Source organism: Microcebus murinus, chromosome 4, assembly GCF_040939455.1.
Source record: "Microcebus murinus isolate Inina chromosome 4, M.murinus_Inina_mat1.0, whole genome shotgun sequence".
Lineage (NCBI taxonomy): Eukaryota > Metazoa > Chordata > Mammalia > Primates > Cheirogaleidae > Microcebus > Microcebus murinus.
Genome location: NC_134107.1, coordinates 89,789,854 through 89,810,988, shown reverse-complemented (window position 1 = coordinate 89,810,988; position 21,135 = coordinate 89,789,854). Strand labels below are relative to the sequence as shown.

Sequence of the window (21,135 nt, the reverse complement as noted above, 5' to 3'; positions counted from 1 at the left end):
CAGGAGTTCGAAACCAGCCTGAGCGAGACCCCGTCTCTACTATAAGTAGAAAGAAATTAATTGGCCAACTAATATATATAGAAAAAAAAATTAGCCGGGCATGGTGGCGCATGCCTGTAGTCCCAGCTACTTGGGAGGCTGAGGCAGAAGGATTGCTTGAGCCCAGGAGTTTGAGGTTGCTGTGAGCTAGGCTGACGCCATGGCACTCACTCTAGCCTGGGCAACAAAGTGAGACTCTGTCTCAAAAAAAAAAAAAAAAAAAAAAATGTTATTTTCTGTATTTATACAGATTTTTTAGTCTCAATTTTTAATTGTGAAATATACATAAATTCTACATTTTTAACTACTTTCAAGTGTACAATTCAGTGGTTTTAAGTACATTCAAAATGTTGTGTGATCACTAAATTTCCAGAAATTTATCTCAAACAAAAACTCCATACTTACTAATAATTCCTCATTCCTCCCTCTCATCAGTCCTTGGTAATCTCTATTCTACTTTATATCTTTATAAATTTGCCTATTCTAGGTAGCTCATGTAAGTGGAATTATATGGTATTATTCTTTTGTATCTGGCTTATTTCACTTAGCATAATTGTTTCAAGGTTCATCCACATTATAATGTGTCAGAATTTCATTATTTCTTTTATTATTTCAAAATATTACCAGGGTACAAATGTTTTTGGTTACATGTATCAATTTTGTTATGGTTAAGTCAGGGTTAATTATAAGTGCACCCATCACCCAGATAGTGTTCATTGCACCCATTAGGTGGATTTTTGCCCACTTCCTCCTCCCCTTTCCCTCCCACTAAATTTCCACTATGTTTCACTTCCCTCTGTGCATATGTGTGTTCATTGGTTAGTTCCAATTTATCAACAAGCACATGTGGTGATTATTTTTCCATTCTTGAGCTACTTCACTTAGGATAATGGTCTCCAGTCCCATTCAAATTGATGCAAAAGGCCTCAATTTATCCTTCCTAATGGCTAAGTAGTATTCTATGGTATACATGTACCACATTTCATTAATCCACTTACAAACTGATGGGCATGTGGGTTGATACCACATCTTTTCAACTGTGAATTGTGCTGCAACAAACCTTGAAGTGCAGGTGTCTTTTGGATAAGAAGACTTATTTTCCTTCAGGTAAATACCCAGTAGTGGGATTGCTGGATCAAATGGTAGATCTGCTTTTAGTTCTTTGAGGAATCTCCATATTGTTTTCCATAGAGGTTGTACTAATTTGCAGTCCCACCAAGAGGCATTCCCTTCTCTCTGCATCCATGCCAGCATCTATTGTCTTTGGACTTTTTAACAAAACCCACTCTAATTAGGGTAAGGTGGTAACTCATGGTTTTAATTTGCATGTCCCTGATGATCAGTGAGCAGCATTTTGTCGTATGTTTACTAGCCATTTGTCTATCTTCTTTTGAAAAGCTTCTACTTGTGACTTTTGCCTACTTTTTAATGGGTTTTTTTTTTCTTACTGGTTTGCTTGAGTTCTTTGTACATTCTGGTTATTAGCCCTTTATCAGATATATAGCTTGTGAGCGTTTTCTCCAATTCTGTAGGTTGTCTATGTGCTCTGTTGTTTCCTTAGTTATACAGAAGCTTTTTAATCAAGTCCCATTTATTAGTTTTATCGTTGCTGTGATTACCATTGGGGTCTTCTTCATGAATTCTTTGCCTACACCAATATTTTCCCAACATTTTCTTCTAGTATTCTTATGGTTTCATGCCTTAAGTCTTTTATCTATCTTGAATTAATTTTTGTGAGTGGTGAGAGATATGAATCCTGTTTCATTCCTCTGTATGTGGCTATCCAATTTTTCCAGTACCATTTATTGAATAGGATTTCTTTTCCCCAGCGTATACTGCTGTCTGTTTTGTCAAAGGTCAGTATACTGTACATGGATGGTTTTATATCTGGGTTCTCTGTTCTGTTCCATTGGTCTATGTCTCTATTTTTGTGCCAATACTATGCGTGCAGGTTTTGCTTACTATAACCTTGTAGTATAAAGTCTGGTAATGTGATGCCTCCATATTTATTCTTTTGCTTAAGACTGCCTGGACTATTCAGGTTCTTTTCTGGTTCCAAATGAAGCACAGAATTTTTTCTAGTTTTGTGAAAAATGAGATTGGTATTTTGATGGAAACTGCATTGAATCACTAAATCACTTTGTGTAATATGGACATTTTAACAATGTTGACTCTACCAATCCATGAGCATGATGTGTTTTTCCATCTATTTGTGTCATCTGCAATTCCTTTCCTCAATGTTTCGCAGTTTTCTTTGCAGAGATCTTTCACTTCCTTGATTAAGTACATTACTAGGTATTTATTTTCTTTATAACTATTGTAAATAGTATTGAGTCTTTGACTTTCAGCTTGACTGTTATTGACATATATAATAGAAATGCTCCTGATTTATAACCTGAGACTCTGCTGAATTTATTTATCAATTCCAAGAGTTTCTTAGCAGAATCTTTGGGGTTTTCTAGATATATGATCATATCAGCAGCAAAAAGTGATAGTTTCATCTCCTCTTTCCCAATTTGGACACCTTTTATTTCCTTCTCTTGCCTGATTGCTCCGGCTTGGACTTCCAGCACTATATTTAATAGAAGTGGTGACAGTGGGCACCCTTGTCTTGTTCCAGAACTTAGGAGGAATGCTTTCAACTATTCCCCATTCAGTATGATGTTAGCTGTGGGTTTGTTGCATATGGCTTTTATAATCTTGAGATATGTTTCTCTTATGCCTAATTTGTTGAGGGTTTTTATCATGAAAAGGTACTATGCTAGATTTTGTCTTTTTTTCTACATCCATTGAGATAATCGCATCATCTTTGTTTTTGCTTCTGGTTATGTGGTAAATCACATTTACTGATTTACGTGTGTTGAACTATCCTTGCATCCGTGGGATGAACCCCACTTGGTCATGGTGGATTTTTTTTAATATATATATGCTGCTGAATTCGATTTGCTGGTATTTTATTGAGGATTTTTGCATCTATATTCATAAGGGATATTGGTTTGTAGTTTCATTTTTTTGCTGTGCCCTTTCCTGGCTTTGGTGTCAAGGTGATACAGGCTTCATAGAATGAGTTGGGAGGATTCCCTCCTTCTTGATATTATAGAATAATTTCTACAGTATGGGTACCAGCTCTTCTTTGGCGGTCTTAAAAAATTTGTCTGTGAATCCATCTGGTCTAGGGCTTTTTTGGGTTGGAAGATTTTTATATTACTGCTTCAATCTCATTGCTTATTGTTCAGGAGTTCCATTTCTTCTTTATAGAGTTTTGATAGGTTATGTGTTTCCAGGAATTTGTCCACATCCTCTATATTTTTTAATTCATGTGCAAAGAGATTTTCTAGTACTCACAGATAATATTTTGTATTTGTGTGGTATGAGTTGTTAATATCTCCTTTTTCATTTCTGATTGAGCTTATTTGTGTTCTTTCTCTTCTATTCCTCGTTAATCTAGCAAGAGATGTATCAATTTTATCTTTTCAAAGAACCCACTTTTTGTTTCATTGATCCTCTGTAAATTTTTTTTTTCCATATTGTTTAGATTATTTAGTTCTGCTCTAACCTTCTTTCTTTCTTTTCTTCTGCTGGCTTTGGGTTTCATTTGCTCTTCCTTTCCTAGTTCCTTAAGATGTGTCAATTGACCATAGATTGTCAATCTGTGACTATGTCTTTATGATGTAGGCATCTAAGATTATAAATTTCCCCTTAGGACTGCTTTTGCTGAATCCTATAGATTTGGGTAGCTTGTGTCCCCTTTGCCATTCAGTCCAAGGAATCTTATGATTTCCATCTTAATTTCATTATTGACCCAGTAATTATTCATTAACAGGTTGTCTGATTTCCATGCCTTTGTGTAGAACTGAGTGACTCACCAGTCCCTAAGGCTCTTGCAGTCTGGGCTGGAGTTGGGAAATGCTTGTGTAGGAACAAGCAAGATGAAAACTGATGGACTGAAGCCCCCTGGGGAGGACAAAGGCACACAGTGGGTGGAGAAGCAATATGGTGCCTGCTGTCCCGGCTCAAATCTACAGTGATGGAAAGCAACCTTGAGGGTGCTGACAACCTGGTCCTTTGTCCTCAAGAAGCTCCCAGTTCAATGACGGCAGCTGCTTTTGGGTTTGTGAGGGTAAAAAGGATCTCCAGCAATTCAGGAGCCTGCTGACTGCCAGAGATGTGAGGATCGAAAAACAAACCACTCCATCTACCCTTTTCACTGGACTCTAAGCCTCCTGGGGATTGACTTCTGCCAGTATCTCATTCCTTGTTCTGCTCTGCAACTTCTTCCCATGGAATCTCTTGTTAGTTCTAGCACTTTCCCCTCAGAATTACACCCAATGTTTGTTTTTTCTTTTTCATCTAAGACTTCTCCTTCTTTCTGAGACTATCCAGCAGTTGGTGTCTCCGGGCCACCATCTTCTCCTTCCTCCTTTCATTCCTTTTTATAGCTGAATAACATTCTATTGTATGCATATATCACATTTTGTTTATCCACTCATATACTGATGGATTTTTTTTATTATAATTCTAATCAATGAAGTATTGATGGATACTTGAGTTGATTCTACCTTTTGGCTATTGCAAATAATGCTGATATGAGCACCAGCATACAAGTGTCTGTTAGAGTCCCTGCATTCAATTCTTTTGGATATATACCAAGGAGTTGCTAGATCATATGATAATTCTATGTTTAACATTTTTAGGAACCATCAAATTGTTTCCCACAGTGGCTGTATCATAAAACATTCCCATCAGCAATGTACAGGGTTCCAATTTCTCCTCATCCTTGTCAACACTTTTGGGGCCTTTTTTTTTTTTTGTAATAGCCATCCTAATGGCCATGAAGAGGTATTTCATTGTACATATGGATTATTTTTATATAATAAAAGAGACTAATACAATTACTTAAATTACTTATAATACTGTGTGTCAGATACTGTTCTGAACAAACATATTAATTCATTTAGTCATTACAAAAGTCCTTTGAGGTACTATTACCTTCATTTGATAGATAATGAAAGTAAGGAACAGGGAAAGTCAGTACTGAAAGTCACAGGCACAGGGTGTTAAAGTAGTAAGTCACTATAGAAAAAAAATTAAAATATAAAGAAAAGTGGAAGGAAAATAAAAAATCTACAATCAGATCAAGACAAAAAAACAACATTAAATGTTTAGTATTTTCTTTTAGTATTTTCTCTCCTTTTAGTATTTTCTTTCAATGCACTCTGAAAATCAAAAGCAACTAAATACATTGTGTTTTCACTTATAAGTATCTACCTATGTAATTACAAATTCATTGTGAACATTATTCATAACAAATGCATAGTGTTCTTTAATTTAGAAATGCCATCATAGACTTAAACAATCCCTATTGTTAGGGATCAGATTGTTTCCTCTATTTTTCTAAATATGTTTTTAAAATAGATAACCCATTTACATTGTTCTAAAATAAAAAAGTATAAAGTTTTGTAATGGAAATCTCCTTCCTGCCTCTCCCCTACCAACAAGTAACCAATGACATTTGTTCTTAAAACCAGAGATTCTATTTTTTACACAACTATATAATATCCCATTCTATTACTATATACCAGCTCTCTATTGATGGACATACAGTTGTTTCAAATCTTTTGCTGTTACAAATGTCTCTGCAGTAAACAGACTAGTATATAGGTTTTTCCTAAAAGTTGAGACTAAATCTGCAGAGGAATTTACAGAAATAGATTTGCTGAATTATGGCTTCCACATTATCCTTCCAAGAGCACAAAGATCAACTTTCTCAAGAACAGGAACATTAACTATTTATGTATTCTTACACGGAATGGTTATGGCTTCCACAGATACAGATGTATAGATGTGAGAAATGTCAAAGAACATCTCCACATAGTTTCCATCAATTCTTTAAACTTTTACAACAGCTGATTTTAACATTCCTGTCTAATAAGTCCAACATCTGAGCTTCCTCCAGAACTGCTTTTTTCCTGAGTAAGGGCCTTACTTTCCTGGTTTTTTGTATGTTTTAAATTTTTTGTTGCAAAGTGGACACTTTCAATAACAATATGGTAACTCTGGAGATCAGGAGCACTACCCTATCCCCTGGGTTTGCTATTGTTGCAGGCTTTTTGGTGGTTGTTGATGCTGCTGTTTGTTTCTCTAGTGACCTCTCCTGATGAATTCCCTAAAGTCTGTATTTCTTATCCCATACAGCCATGGCAGTCTCTGCTCAGCTACATGACTGGGCAGAGGTTTCCTTCAATGTTTTGAACCAATAGGTTTTCCATCCTTTGCCAAGGCGCTTGCTGTGTGACTTGGCACACCTTCAACTTTCAGAAAGTTTTATATGTCTGTCTTAGCCTTCACTTGTTGCTTGTACAGGACCTGAAAGACAGCCAGAGATGAGTGCCTGGGGCCTTCTCAGGTCCTTCCTGGGCATGCACACAGTTCTGCACACATGCACAGCATTCTTGATCTCCAGAGCATTTCAAAGCCCACTATGGACATCTCATTCCCCAGATCTTCCTTTTAAATTTTTGGCTAGGCTTTTGTTTGCCCCAATTGGTATAACAGACTCGGGAAGCTAAAATGTTAAACAATTACAGTTGATAATTTTAGACAAATGCCCTAAAAATGGAGCTTTTCCCACAGAGCAATCTCTGAGGAAGGTCAAATAACAACTCTCTGGAATGGAGCTTTTTCAAGAAGCTGCAAGACAGGTCTAATAGTGATAATATTCTGGGGATGAGACTTTTTGAGGAACTCAAACCCAGTCAGCCTTTCCAGTGGCTGCAAGGCTGCTGGTTTTCATAGCTACTGTGGTTACAAAACTACTGGTTTTCAAGGCTACTATGGATCTAGAGAAGGGGGAATGAGAGTAGGCCAAGTTAAAATGCCACAAATCCTACTGTTCTTACCAAGGTAGGCACTGTGCCAAGCATTTCACTTCTGATATACCATTTAATCTTTAACCACCTTATGAGGTTAGAACAATTATTACCCTGTTTTATAGAACAGGAAACGGAGGCATAAAGAAGTTAAACTAGCTTGTGCCAGGTCTCATGGTTAGTAAGTAACAGTGTTGGTTTATGGACCATAATCTGTCTGATTCCAAAGTCTACTCTCAATTACTGTGCTATGTACAGTAGTTCCCCCATCCAGGATTTCGCTTTCCACAGCTTCAATCACCCTCAGTCTGAGTCAATTACAGTCCAAAAATATTAAGTAAAAAATTCCAGAAACAATTCAGAAGTTTTAAATTGCGCACTGTTCTGAGTAGCATTACAAAACCTCACATATCCTGCTCTATCCTGCCCCAGATGCGAGTCATCCCTTTGTCCATCATCTCCGTGCTGACTATGCTATCCACCAGCTAGCCACTTAGTAGCCATTGACTGTTGTGCTATCACAGTGCTTGTGTTCAAATAACCCTTATTTTACTTAATAATGGCCCCAAAGCACATGAGTAGTGATGCTGGCCATTTCAGATATGCCAAAGCCAGAAAGTGCTTCTTTTAAGTGAAAGGTGAAAGTTTACCATAGGAAAAAACATAGTATCTATAGGGTTCAGTACTATCCATGGTTTCAGGTACCCAGTAGGGTTCTCAGAGCAGATCCCTTGTGGATAAGAAGGAACTACTGTACTACCTTTCACTTGTGAAAGAGTAATTCAGTGAAACTAAGTTTAGTCAGAAGTGTAAGTGAATATGAACTCATACGAAGGAAATCCTAAGTTTTATAATATATTCCCACATGGCTCCTGTCCTCTGCCCAGTCTGATAAATAATCAGTGGGCCAGGCACAGTGGCTCACTCCTGGAATCCCAGCACTTTGGGAGGCTGAGGTGGGAGGATCACTTGAGCCCAAGAATTCTATGAGCTGTGATTGTGCCACTGCTTTTCAGCCTGAGTGACAGAGTGAGACCCTGTCTCTTTAATAAAAGAAAAAGTTATTAATGGCTTTTTTCACTAAATTTGTTCTTATAGTATGTATCACATGAAGCTTTTAAGAATATGTCTGCAAAATCTCCCTCTTTCCTTATGCTATCTAGGATGGAACAGAAATGTCTGCACTTTTAAAAGTTCAGGAAAGCAATTCTGAAACTCAGTCCCAGCCAAGAACCACTGCATTAAAATACATAATTCCTTAAAATTAGGATTATTCAACTAACTAAACACCAAATTTCTGTAACAGGTGTTTACACAGAAAAGACACTTCTTAAAGAAAATAGCATACAGAAAATGGGAGAAGCTTAGGAGTTAGACTTAGGTTTGAATCTGAGCCCTCTTACTTGCTGCATGTATGACCAGGGAAAATTAATTTCTCTGAGCCTTAGTTTCTTCACCTATAAAATGGATGGTTAAAAAAAAATCTAGGGCCGGGCGCTGTGGCTCACGCCTGTAATCCTAGCTCTTGGGAGGCCGAGGCGGGCGGATTGCTCAAGGTCAGGAGTTCAAAACCAGCCTGAGCAAGAGCGAGACCCCGTCTCTACTATAAACAGAAAGAAATTAATTGGCCAACTGATATATATATAAAAAATTAGCCGGGCATAGTGGCACATGCCTGTAGTCCCAGCTACTCGGGAGGCTGAGGCAGAAGGATCACTCAAGCCCAGGAGTTTGAGGTTGCTGTGAGCTAGGCTGACGCCACGGCACTCACTCTAGCCTGGACAACAAAGTGAGACTCTGTCTCAAAAAAAAAAAAAAAAAAATCTACCTTAGATAACAAATGCTAGAATGTGGTACACACTCAAATGCTAGTAGTTATAATTACTTTGAAACTGAAAAAAAATATATTATATTTAGATATTTAACAATAGTTCCAAGTCAGGACAGGTGTGCTCCATGGGGTTACCCAAGTTACCTCGAGAATTCATAATCTAGTAGAGAGCAGGCCATTCTCTCTACCATGGAAAACTGTTACAAGACTTAACAAAGAGAGGTAGATTTAATATATCATGAGAAAACAAAGGAAGGAGAAATTAATTCTGATCTAGAAATGGTTCTTAAAAGTGTAACGTGAACTGTGCCTTGAAAGAAGCAAAGTCAGATATGTTTCTTGGACCTTATTCTGGTCACCGTTCTCAAACTTGAGCATGCATCAAAATCACACGCACGGCCTATTAAAACACACATTGCCAGGCCCTATCCCAGACTTACTGACTCAGTAAGTCTGGAGGGGAAGTCTGAGAATCTGCATTTCCCAGATGATAATGATGCTAAAAATGGTCAAGGGAATCCTCTCTGACAACTACCATTCCAGATAGAGATAGTGCTTGAGCAAAACTGACAGGTGCCAGAGGAACTGCAAAAACGGCAGTGTTGAAACATGGGTTTTGTGTGTGTGGTTAAGGAATATGGTCAGAAGTCTGGAAATGAAAATTTTCTAAATAAAACACCCTAGGATAAGTCACTCTTCCTAGGAAGGCGAGTTGACATTCAAGATTAAGTTAAAACTACTTACTTACCCTTCTGTGCTATGACATTTATTACCTCTAAAGTGGTACCTTTGAACTCCACACCCTACTCCCAGCTTTGCATCACATAGGTAAACAGCAAGGTAATGAGGCAACAGTACATTTCTGGCCACATAGCTACTTCAATGTACAAAGAATAGAAAAAGTGTCACTCTGTTATTCTTTATAAACATAACACTAACACATCCAGAATTTTAATATTTTACCTAGCAAGCTACAGATTAAAATTTTAAAAAAAAAAAGGTTGAAACTTATTCAATAGTTTTACTTATAAATTTTAAGAAATGTCCCATACTCACCAAAACCATCAATATCTAGATTATTTTCAACCACAACATCTAGCAGAGAATCACCAACTTTTCCTGTGGCTGTTACTGTTTCACCATCACGGTTTAGAAAGTGGACTGTTATTTTATCTTCTGAGCTGGAAAAGAAAGTATGCATTTAGAATTTTTAGTAATTTCAAATATAACTTTAAATAAATGGTTTAAGAATCTGCAAGGTCACAAAAATGGTGCATTCCTATGCATGTGTATGAATATGCTCTTTTACAGTATTGTCTCTTCTCTCTGAAGTTTATTTGGGAAGAAGACACCATGAATCAAAAGCAGGGCTACCCATCCACCTACCAGGTGACAAGCTCTACTCCTTAAAGGAAATGGCAATGACTACCTGGTCAAGGCCACCTGGTAGTCTGTAGTATGTCTCTCCCCAGTGGTCAGTTCTGTGAAAATGTAGTAATTAATATCACTTGTCAAGTCTCTTTTACTCTCACACAGCTCTGAAAAACACAAATGTGTCCTTGTAAGTCTAGCCCAGAGCTATAGTAGCTTTAAAAATGCAAATCATCCTGCTATCAACAGGGCAACTGCTGTGCAGGTGCCTGATAGAATGCTGTTGCTGAAAGGTAGTAGTTTGACAGTTTTCCAAATATTTCAACATCTCATTTCAGTCCCCACCATGTACTCAAAATCCAAAGGAACTAGCAAAAGTTTCTGTTTCTCTGTATCTGTGGAAAGATAAATAAAATACCTCCTTACATGTGGTTTTGGGAGTTTTGGCGGTTTGGGTGGGGGTTGTTTGTTTTGAGACAGGATCTTACTCTGTTACCTGAGCTAGAGGTGCAGTGGCGTCATCATAGCTCACTACAAGCTCCAAATTCTGAGTTCCAGCGATCCTCCTGTCTCAGCCCCCCCGAGTAGCTGGGACTACAGGCACGTGACAACACACCTAGCTAATTTTTTTACTTTTTGTAGATGTACTAGCAAATAGATCTGTATCCTCTATCATTGTTCACTTTAATTTTTATCTTGTATTTAATAATTGAAAAAGATGCACTTCAACTTAAACTAGTTGTAATTTTCACTACTATCAACAGATGGCAATAGTCCATCAAAGAAAACTTCATGTAATGTAAGTAAAACCCAGAATTGAATAATTTCAAAGCTATAAATATCTTGAAAACTATCAAGTCCAATTTTCTCATTTTACAAATGAGGAAACTGAAGTCCCCCTCCCACTGGATAATGCCCTCCCTGATTATTACAACACTGAATAAAAAGAGGATGTTATCAATTAAAAATTATCAAAAGTACATGTATAAGAATGTCCCTCAAAATGGCCTGTGCCCTCCAACATCTTTTCACAGCAAAAATTCCTTTAAAACAAGTATTTCCAAATATTATTCATGATTTTCAACTTGACTACAGCCACTTTTTTCAAGGCAGAATGGCCGAGAATGAAGATACCTTGAAGGCAGAGAGACAAAAGAGCTCAAACTAAGCAAAGATATAGAAGATACTGACATAAGAAGTATTCAGGAGGTAAAATGAAAGGTTTTAATGACCATCTATATAAAGTGAATTAAGAAAGAGGAAAGAAATAACACTGAGATTTCCAGCTCTGGCAATTGGCAATTAGGTGGTACAGTTTAACCTAGGTTTAAGAGAGGAGAAGGAGCTTTGGGGAAGACGGAAATGAGTTCAAGTTTAGACCTGCTTAACTTAATAAAGGAAAAAGCCAGATAAGAATGTTCAGAAGCCAAATGGAAATTTGGGTCCAAGCCTAGTGGGGAACTCTATAGATTTGACATCAACAAATGCCTGGTAGCTACAACTACAGAAGTGCAACAGAAAGAATTCCATCATTTATACACACTACTGAAATTCAGAGGTTTTAGGATTGCTGTTCTAGAACACTGAAGAGCTAAGCTTAGAGCGAAGGAATTAGAAATCTCTTCTACATCAGCCTCCTTTTCTTTTCTCGTCCTGTCCTGTCAAATCAGGACATTTATCTTACAATTTTGACAATGTAGGCAAAATACCTAACACATAGTAGAACTCAACAAACACTGATAATTATTATTTAAAGCTCGGGCCCTTTTACTGCTTAAGAAGCCTGATATGTATTAAAGTTGTACAGCCCTATGAAAAACTGCAGAGTAGTAATAGATTCACCAATGGATAGGAGAGGAAACAGAAATGAGAAAGGAAAGGTAATTCTGCAGTTTAAAGAGTACAGTACCTAAGAGTCAGAAGATGAAGATGCTAGCCCTGGTTCTAACATACTCATTAGATAAACATAGGAAGCCACTTAACTTACAGGTAAAGGGCTTAATAGTGACTTTATCACACTGTGGATTTAAGAATTTAAAGAATTATGAGAGGGAATTAAAAGAGAAAATTTCTGGTAAACTTTGTTCCTTAAAGCAGTACATACATGTACTTTAACCAAGTAAAACTGTATCCATTCACTATTAACAACTGGTGTTGGTGAATTTTGTGGATTTGTTTTCCCAATTCTAAGGGCTAGCAAAAGCTTTTAGCTATTCTCAAGAAGGATAGGATTTCAAGCACTAGAAAATAAATACGATCCTTCTAACCTTCTATCACTACCAGTTAATCAGCCATCACCACAAACTATTTTCTCTACTTGTTAGCCTTTTACTCACCTGTTTACCTTTACCATCCTTTACCATTTACTCTGCTCAAGCACAGCAGACATTTTAACAAAGCTGTCAGGGGTTGCTGTGATACCTACAGCTCTTAGCAGGCTTCTGGTAGGGAAAGAGGTTACAGCACACCCAAGTCTTAGGCCCCAGAAAAGGGCCCAGTCTAGGGCTTGCTACTTCTACACCCACCTTACCGCTTCCAAATGACTCACTAAACTATGGACTTTATTATCAAGTATTGTAGTGTTCAAAAAACAAATAAACAAAAACACTTGCGTTCTTGTCCTAGTTTTACCAGCTATTAATATGAAAATTTTATTCCCATTCATCTATCCTCCCTACCTCACAGGATTATCTTAAGAGTCAAGTGAAATAATATATGCGAAAGCCCTGTGCAACCTAAATCATTACAAAATATAAAGTACTGTGTCAGGGTTTTTAAGAATAAAAGGAGTTTTTTGACTCTCAATTGCTGATAGCTTATCTACTTGCTAATCTTCAAAATCAGAACCACAGCTTCTGTAACAGAACTGCTCTGTCCAACAGAACTTTGCACAGTAAAAAAAAAAGATGCTCTACACATACTTGCAATGTCCAATACAGAAGCCACTGGGCCACGTGCAGCTACTAAATACTTGAAATGTGGCCAGTGTAACTGGGAGACTGAATCCTTAATTTTATTTAACTTTAATTATCTTAAACTTCAAAAGCCATATGTGGTTAGTGGCTACCATATCAGACAGCACAAGTTTTGGATGATGAGAGCTGGAAAATCTAGCTGTAGCTCCAAAGTCTGTGTCAGCAAGTACAAGGCCATCGTTAGAAACTGTGCCAATTAAGGAGAAGGCAGGATCATAAAAGAATGGAAGAGATAACATGACATAACCAAATTCAAACAATAAATTTGGGGGAGATAATTCCCATTTGCAAAAAACATTCATGTTCCCTTAAACACTAGTTACACAAATATGTTCAATAGGGATCCCAATTTATAGTTTTCCCAAAATGCCTGTAGTAGAAAGAAAGGCACCCACACAGGCAGAGATCAAAGGCAGGGAAGTGCAGGGGAAATAGGAACAAAGAAATCTAGCTTGCCTGCTCCACGATTTCCCTCACAGTACATCCAAGGAAATCTTACTGAGCATAGAACTGCATAACAGGATCAAGGGGGGAAAAATGAATAAATCCCAACTCTATTCCCAGGGACCTGTATCAGGAAGAAATTCAAAGAGGCAACATACAAATCCAACACACTTTCCCTCCAGTTCTTGCTTCCTGCTACACTTCCAAAGAGCTGTTGGGAGATCTGCATTATATAAATCTCCACCATGTTACCATACTCTGAAATTATGAGTACATTTTCTCTCCACTAGATCTAAGTGGACTGTGTCTTTAAAAAAACAAATACACCCAAGAACATAAAACTTCTACACATTTAGGGGGGAAAACTTTTTACATCTCTCTCAACATTTAATACGAAACCCTGTGATGACGCTGTGTATCTAAGAGGGTGCCGCCGCCGCTGCTGCTGCTGCTGACAGGTGGCATCATCTACTGACCCAGCAATATTTGCCAGGCACAAGACCACCTGTATCTTCCGTATTACCTCATTTATTCTTCAAATAACCCTGCGAGGCTTATAATATTGTTATCCTCCATTTACAAATGGGGAAATGGAGGTTTCTAGGGATTGAGGAAGTTGGACAAGTTAGACAGCATGTGAAGCGGAGTTCAAAGCTCTGCCTCCCCCACTCCAATGCAGGAGCCCTTAACCCTTTAACAACTAGAAGAGAGCAATCAGCGCAGCATGGGGAACAGAGCGAGTATCTACCTGGACACTTTCTGACAAAGAACTGGGGGCGGGGTGTCCTACCGCGACAGGAGAAAGGCCCGGAACGAGAAGGCCCGCAGGAGTGTCAGGCCTGCACAACAACTGGAGCCTGTCGGGAAGGTCACTGCAGGTTCGGAGCAGAGCCTGGACTAGATTCCGGCCAAAAACACGCGGAGAACCTGCCGCAGCCAAGTGCCGGCTTTCCGGAGGGCACGGGCGGCACTGGGAAAGGGAACTCGGGGGCCCCGTTTCCCGCCGGGCGTGGGTGGTTCAGGAAGGAAACCTCGCGGTGCCGAGGGAAGAGAGGCAGCGACGCCACCGAGCGGCAAGGCGGAGCCGCAAAGGGTGCGCGGGAGGAGCGGGCCCGGCCCGCGGGCGCCCTGTGGAGGCCGACAGACCGAGAGGCCGGCCCCGGAGCGCCGCCCGCCCGCGCCTTACCTGCTCCGCGCCGGCGCCGACAGGCTCAGCGGCCGGCAGGCCCCCGCGCTCCCGCCCGGGCCCCGGGTCGCCAGCAGGCCTCCCGCTCCGGCGCGGGGCCCCGCGAGGAGCAGCCACCGGCGGGCCGGGCCGCCCAGGGCCGCGCAGGCGGCGCGCAGGAGCCGGGCACCCCCCGCGGCGGCGGCCATGGCCCGCGCTCGGCTAACTACCGCTGCGACGCGCGCCGCCGGGCAGGCAGCGGCCGCGAGAGGCTCGGCGGGGCGGGCGAGGGGCGCGCGGGGGCTGCGGCCTGGGCGAAGCGCCGCGGAGGACGCCGCGTGCCTTCCGGGTGACCTATAAATCGGTCGCGACCCGACCGCGGCCCCGCCCCCCGCCCGCTCCCACGCCTCCGGGACCCGGCTTTTTTTTTATTTTTTTATTTAGGGGGCGGGGCTAAGCGCTGTTGTTCTCATTGCCGCCACGTTTTGCCGTGTTAGCGTCCCGAGTTGCCACGCAGGAACAAAAAAATGTGCAAGATAGCTGAAGGTCTGGCAGAGAGATACGTAAAACCAGCTGTTTGTTCTGTGACGCCCTCCCCCCATTAAAAAAAAAATGATGTAGGAAATTGAGTCATCTTGGAATCAAATGAGAGCACTAGGGCATTCTGAACATTGCCAATTTTAGAGAATCTCAGAACGCCCATACACATTATACACGGAAATGATTATGACTAGAAGATGATAAATGATCACAAAAATGAACAGACTTGGGGCTGCTATAGAAGGCAGGTAATTCTAGGCCTTGACTGGCAAATGAATGCTCGTTAAATATATGGAATCCATCAGACTTAGGAAACTTTTTGACGATCTGAAATTTCTAGAAGACTTCACAAAAACCAGAAAGGTGAATTTTTAAAATACACCTTATCTGTGGTTAATTTGTTGTGGAAAAAACATGGGGTTTGAGGTCAGAAATAGCAATGTTCAAAAGCCAAGGACTACCACTTAGGAGATCTGAGACCTTGAAAAAAAAATTATTCTCTGAGGATCAGAGTTTCCACAATTCTAAATACAGATAAGATGTTCCGTCCTTGAGGGCCATTCTGAGAGTTACACTAATGCGCACCAACAGTGCGTCACAAAGTAAATCATAGCACTTTCTGGACATCCCTCCGTAAGGCTACTCTGGAAGAGGCTAAAGGCCAAAGTCAAGTGGATATGACAAATATGCTAAGCACGATAGAAGATACTGTAAAGAATTTTCAGAACAAGAAAGCAGAGATCTGAGTTAAGTCTCTCTGGATGACGTGGGGTGCGCATTAAACCTGGTGGCAGAGAGAAGGCAGTGAGCTCCCAGTTGCATCAATCTTTGGATAAAGAGAAAGGCATTCAAATTGGAAAGGACACAACAAACCCTGAAAAGTAATTCAGAAGAGGAGGTTGCAAAAGAACAGTTAACTTAAATAAAAAAAAAAAAAAAAAAAGATCAAATCTCCCAGGTTAGATGAATGAGTTGAAGGAAGAGAACTGGAAAAAGAAACTGCAGATGTTCCCTCTCTTCTCATCCTTCCTATGGCAAATGAAACTTCAACTCAGCTATGGCACTTACAGCTGTTTTGTAGGGTAGTTCTTTGTATACATAGAGTAGTTATTTATATAGTTCATCTTCTAGCCCCCCACGGTACCAAATGCAGGGTCTTGAACACATCAAGGGTTAAATAAGTATTTGTGAATAAATTAATGTTGTCATGTAACTTCCATTAGTAATCAGAATTCATTAAGCATGTGCATGAAGATTAGAGATGGAAAAAAATATTCTTCAGATTTTCAAAGGTAGGTGGAAGTTAATTCCAAAGATTACAAATATCCATATTCAGCAGAATTCAAGAGGAGATTTGTAAATATATGGTCATGAATACAGATAAAGCAACCTGGAATTGCTGAGGACATGCTTTTGCTTACCTATTTGCTTATGCATTTCCTTGTCTATAAAACCTCACTGCTCCATCTTTTATTCCTGTCAAAATCCATCCATTCTTTTTTGAAGCCTTCAAATTCCATCTTTCCCATGAAGTGGTGTCTATTCATCCCAACGGATCATCTTATCTTCTGCTGAACACCTAAAACCTTTGTTTATTCTCGTAAAACGTACTGTATCCATTGTTTCAAATGCAATAATGTTCATGAAATTGCTTTGTAAAGTATAAAGTGCTATAAAATTCAATGTTTATTAAATACCTACTCTTCATGGTACTTTCTACTCCATCACACATTGTTTGTGTAGCTCCTCTAGACTAAAGTTTCCAAAGGGTAGGGATGCTGCCTTACTCATTATCATATCCCCAGCACCCAGCATGGTGTCCTGCACAGAGCAGCCATTTAATATCTATGTTAGAAACTCATACAATTTTTATTTCATATAATTATCACAGCAACTCTGTGGAGTAGATATGCCTTTAATCAATAAATATTTATTGACATCATTTAAGAGTGTAACTATGTTAGTGCTAGAGACACAGCAGTGAACAAAACAATTCCTGCTCTCTTATTTTACAGATGAGGAAACTGAGGCACACTGTGTTTGTGACTTTCTTAGAATCATACTGCTACTAAGTAGTAGATCCAAAATTCAAATCTAGATCTTTTTGGTCCTAAGTCCAGGGAATAAGCACAGGAAATTATTATTTCATTATTAATGTATATAATTTTAACTTGAATTATATTCAACAGTAGATGCTTAAGATTCTACACAATCCATATAATTTAAGAATAAGATCAGAAAGTATTATCTGAATTTTTTTAAAGTATGTAATTAGACTAAAGTAGATTTCATCCCAATAAATTACCACAAGGCAGTTTATAAATATAGTTGACGATATTGGTGAGTCTCCTAAATTTAAATTAACACATTAACTGCCACACTAGAAAAAAAATTGTTTCCCCGGGGCCACCATGTTTTATGATCCTTTCTAATTTGTTATTTTTTATTTTCTGTACATGAGTTATACACAATGCAATTTACATTTTAGAATAAAATTGTCAATATTAATTGTAACAATAAGAACAATAACATAAGATTTTCATGAACCAACTGCAGAGTTTTGCTTCATAAGGCCTGGGGGTCAAAACTAGCCTGAGGCCGGGCGCTGTGGCTCACGCCTGTAATCCTAGCTCTTGGGAGGCCGAGGCGGGCGGATTGCTCGAGGTCAGGAGTTCGAAACCAGCCTGAGCAAGAGCAAGACCTGTCTCTACTATAAATAGAAAGAAATTAATTGGCCAACTAATATATATATATATAATTAGCCAGGCGTGGTGGCGCATGCCTGTAGTCCCAGCTACTCGGGAGGCTGAGGCAGTAGGATTGCTTGAGCCCAGGAGTTTGAGGTTGCTGTGAACTAGGCTGACGCCATGGCACTCACTCTAGCCTGTGCAACAAAGCGAGACTCTGTCTCAAAAAAAAAAAAAAAAAAAAAAAAAAAAACTAGCCTGAGTTTAATATAACTCACATGGTAGTCAATGTGTTAAAGATCTAACTGATATTTAATATAAACTGCTGCCTTGATCTTTTTGATCTCCCTGCCTGAACTCTTGTCTTGCTCTAAGGCATACTCCATACTGCCAATAAGCTGATCCTATCAAAGTTCTGATATGATCATATTATTTTCTTGATGTAAAATCTTTGCATGACATTCCAGCAGCTATAGAATAAAATAAACTGCTCAGTTGGCTACACAAAGCTCCTCAAGCTCTTTGCATTGCCAATCAGTCCTAACTCATGCCTTTATCCCCTGCAAAGGAGGTACTTCTCTGCCTAGCTGACTCATAGCCAGCTTCCAGAACTCAGTTCACAGTCCTTGCAGGACATATGCACCTTCTGTGTAACTTACACACTATAAATCCCTCTGTCATAGCTAACAATTAAATGGTTATTTGCAAATAGGAACTTGGATCAAGTAGCTTCCTTAGTTTCAAATCCTATTTCTTTGCTAAGATTACTTTTTAGGTGATGCCATGTTCCTCAAATATAATAGTTGATTGTCTCTTTTTGTGATATTAGCCACTCCTGACAAACAAGTCATTTGGGGGTTGCAAAATACTGTTCTAGTTTGATCATTCCTTCTTCATTGCTTACCTGGAATACTTCTATAAAGACAAACTTGCCCTCCTTCTAATCAGATATACTGAGGCAGAGTTTGTATAAGAAAGGTGGGATAAATGCTCAATTATTTCCCTTTATTTGTTTATTATACTATAAATATATTGATGCTTTATATTTATTCAAAAATTGTTTTGGAAAGTTATAATTTTCTATATAATGATATAGTTCATCTAAATTTTCAAAATCTGTTGACACAAAGTTTTTCCTAGTATTTAGTTACTTTTTAAAAAAATCTCTGGGATATCTATAGTTATAATGCTTTTTACATTTCTTGTATTGTTTTCAGAGTCTTCTTTTTCCCTAGAATAATCTTGCCAAGTTTCTTTTATTTTATTAAATTATGTTATTAGTCTATTTAAATAACAATTTTGGACATTGATGTTTTACACTCTTATCTTCGTCTTCCAATTGTATTAATTTCTCCATTTGTCTTTATAATTTGTCTCTGCACCTCACCCCGTGACACCACCCTGCCACCTCCCTGCTTTGATGGGCTAAATACCTAGCTCAAGAAGTTGGAAAAAGAACAAAAAAGTAAATCCAAATATAGTAGAATGAAGGACATTCTCCTAGAATGAAGGCCTATTGCTCCTAGGCTACAAACCTGTACAGCATGTTACTGTAGCGAATACTATAGGCAGTTGTAACTTACATTAACACTGTAACTTACATGTAACATTGTAAGTTGTTACTTATAATGGTATTTGTATATCTAAAGATAGAAAAAATACAGTAAGATACAGTAAGAAAATGTTTAAAAAGATTTTAAAATTTGTATGTTTGTGTGGTGGTCCCCAACCATTTTGGCATCAGGGACCAGTTTCATGGAAGACAATTTTTCATGGACTGAAGATGGGACAGTGGGGTATCATGGGGTGGGGTGCAGAGCTTAGAAGGTGATGCATTGCCTGGTACCCAGCTGCAGCCCAGGGGTTAGAGACTGCAGGTCTAGAGCACTTACCGTGAGTGGAGCGTATAGGACTGGAAGTTACTCTAGGTGAGTCAGTGAGTGAGTGGTGAGTGAATGTAAAGGCTTACGATGTTACTGTACACTACTGTAGACTTTATAAACACTGTACACTTAGGCTACACTAAGTTTATAAAAAATATTTTTCTTCAATAATAATAAATTAACCTTAGCTTACTATAACACACACACAGACATACACATACACACAAACAAACACACACACACATATATATATAATATTTTTTTTAAGAGACAGAGTCCTGCTCTGCTGCCCAGGCTGGAGTGCAATGGCATGAGCATAGCTCACTGCAGCCTGGAACTCTTGGGCTCAGGTGATCCTACTGCCTCAGCCTCCTGAGTATCTGGGACTACAGGTATTTGGCACCATGCCCAGCTAACTTTTTTTAATTTTTGTAGAGGTGAGGTCTTTATGTTGCCCAGGCTGGCCTCAAGCTCCTGGGCTCAAGCGATCCTCTCACCTTGGCCTCCCAAAGTGCTAGAATTACAGGTGTGGGCCACCACACCCTGCCTGTAACATTTTTACTTTATAAACTTTTTCATTTTTAAAATTTTTGATGCTTTTGTAATAGCACTTTGCTTAAAACACAAGCACATTATAGAGCTATACAAAATATTTTCTTTATGTTCTTATTCTATAAGCTTTTTTCTGTCTTAAAAAATTACTTTTTACTTTTTAGATTTTCTTGTTAAAAATGAAGAAAAAAAACACACACATTAGCCTAGACCTACACAGGGTCAGGGTCATCAATATCACAGCCTTCCACCTCCATTATCTTGTTCCTCTGGAAGATCTTCAGATACAATAATATGCGTGGAGCTGTCATCTCCCATGATAACAACGCCGTCTTCTGGCATACCTCCCGAAGGACCTATCTGATGCTGTTTCATAGTTAACTTTTTTTTCATAAGTAAGAGTACACTCTAAAATAATGATGAAAAGTCAGTGCAGTAGGTTTGTTTACACCAGCATCACCGCAAACACATGAGTAATACACTGCACTGTGACATCACAACTGCTACATCACTGGGCAATAGAAATTTTTCAGCGTCATTAGAATCTTACAGGGCCACCATCATATATATGATCCGTTGTTGACCAAAATGCCATTGTGCAGTGCATGGCTATAGTTTTAAACCAATGAAAATTGACAGAGCTTATTGCCATCATACTCTCACTGCAAGAACTTACAAAGAGGATGTTTATGGCAGGCAGCTTCGGATGTGGCTCCCAATTATCTACCCCTGCTGGTGTTCCTGCCTAAGTGTGTAATCCCCTCCCCTTGACTGTGGCC

The 21,135-nt window shown here is 39.1% G+C and overlaps 1 protein-coding gene across 1 annotated transcript in view; it reads right to left on the bottom strand.

Annotated features, from left to right (window-relative positions):
- The window catches only part of FDX1 (ferredoxin 1), a 31,713-nt gene extending 16,615 nt beyond the window's left edge, over nt 1-15,098 (bottom strand). The window contains exons 1-2 of the mRNA XM_020286678.2: nt 14,716-15,098; nt 9,796-9,920 (exon numbers count right to left, since the gene is read on the bottom strand). Coding sequence (XP_020142267.2) covers nt 9,796-9,920; nt 14,716-14,903 — 313 coding nt within the window. The 5' untranslated portion in view covers nt 14,904-15,098. The remainder of the gene's footprint in view (nt 1-9,795; nt 9,921-14,715) is intronic.
- Nucleotides 15,099-21,135: the final 6,037 nt, after the last annotated feature.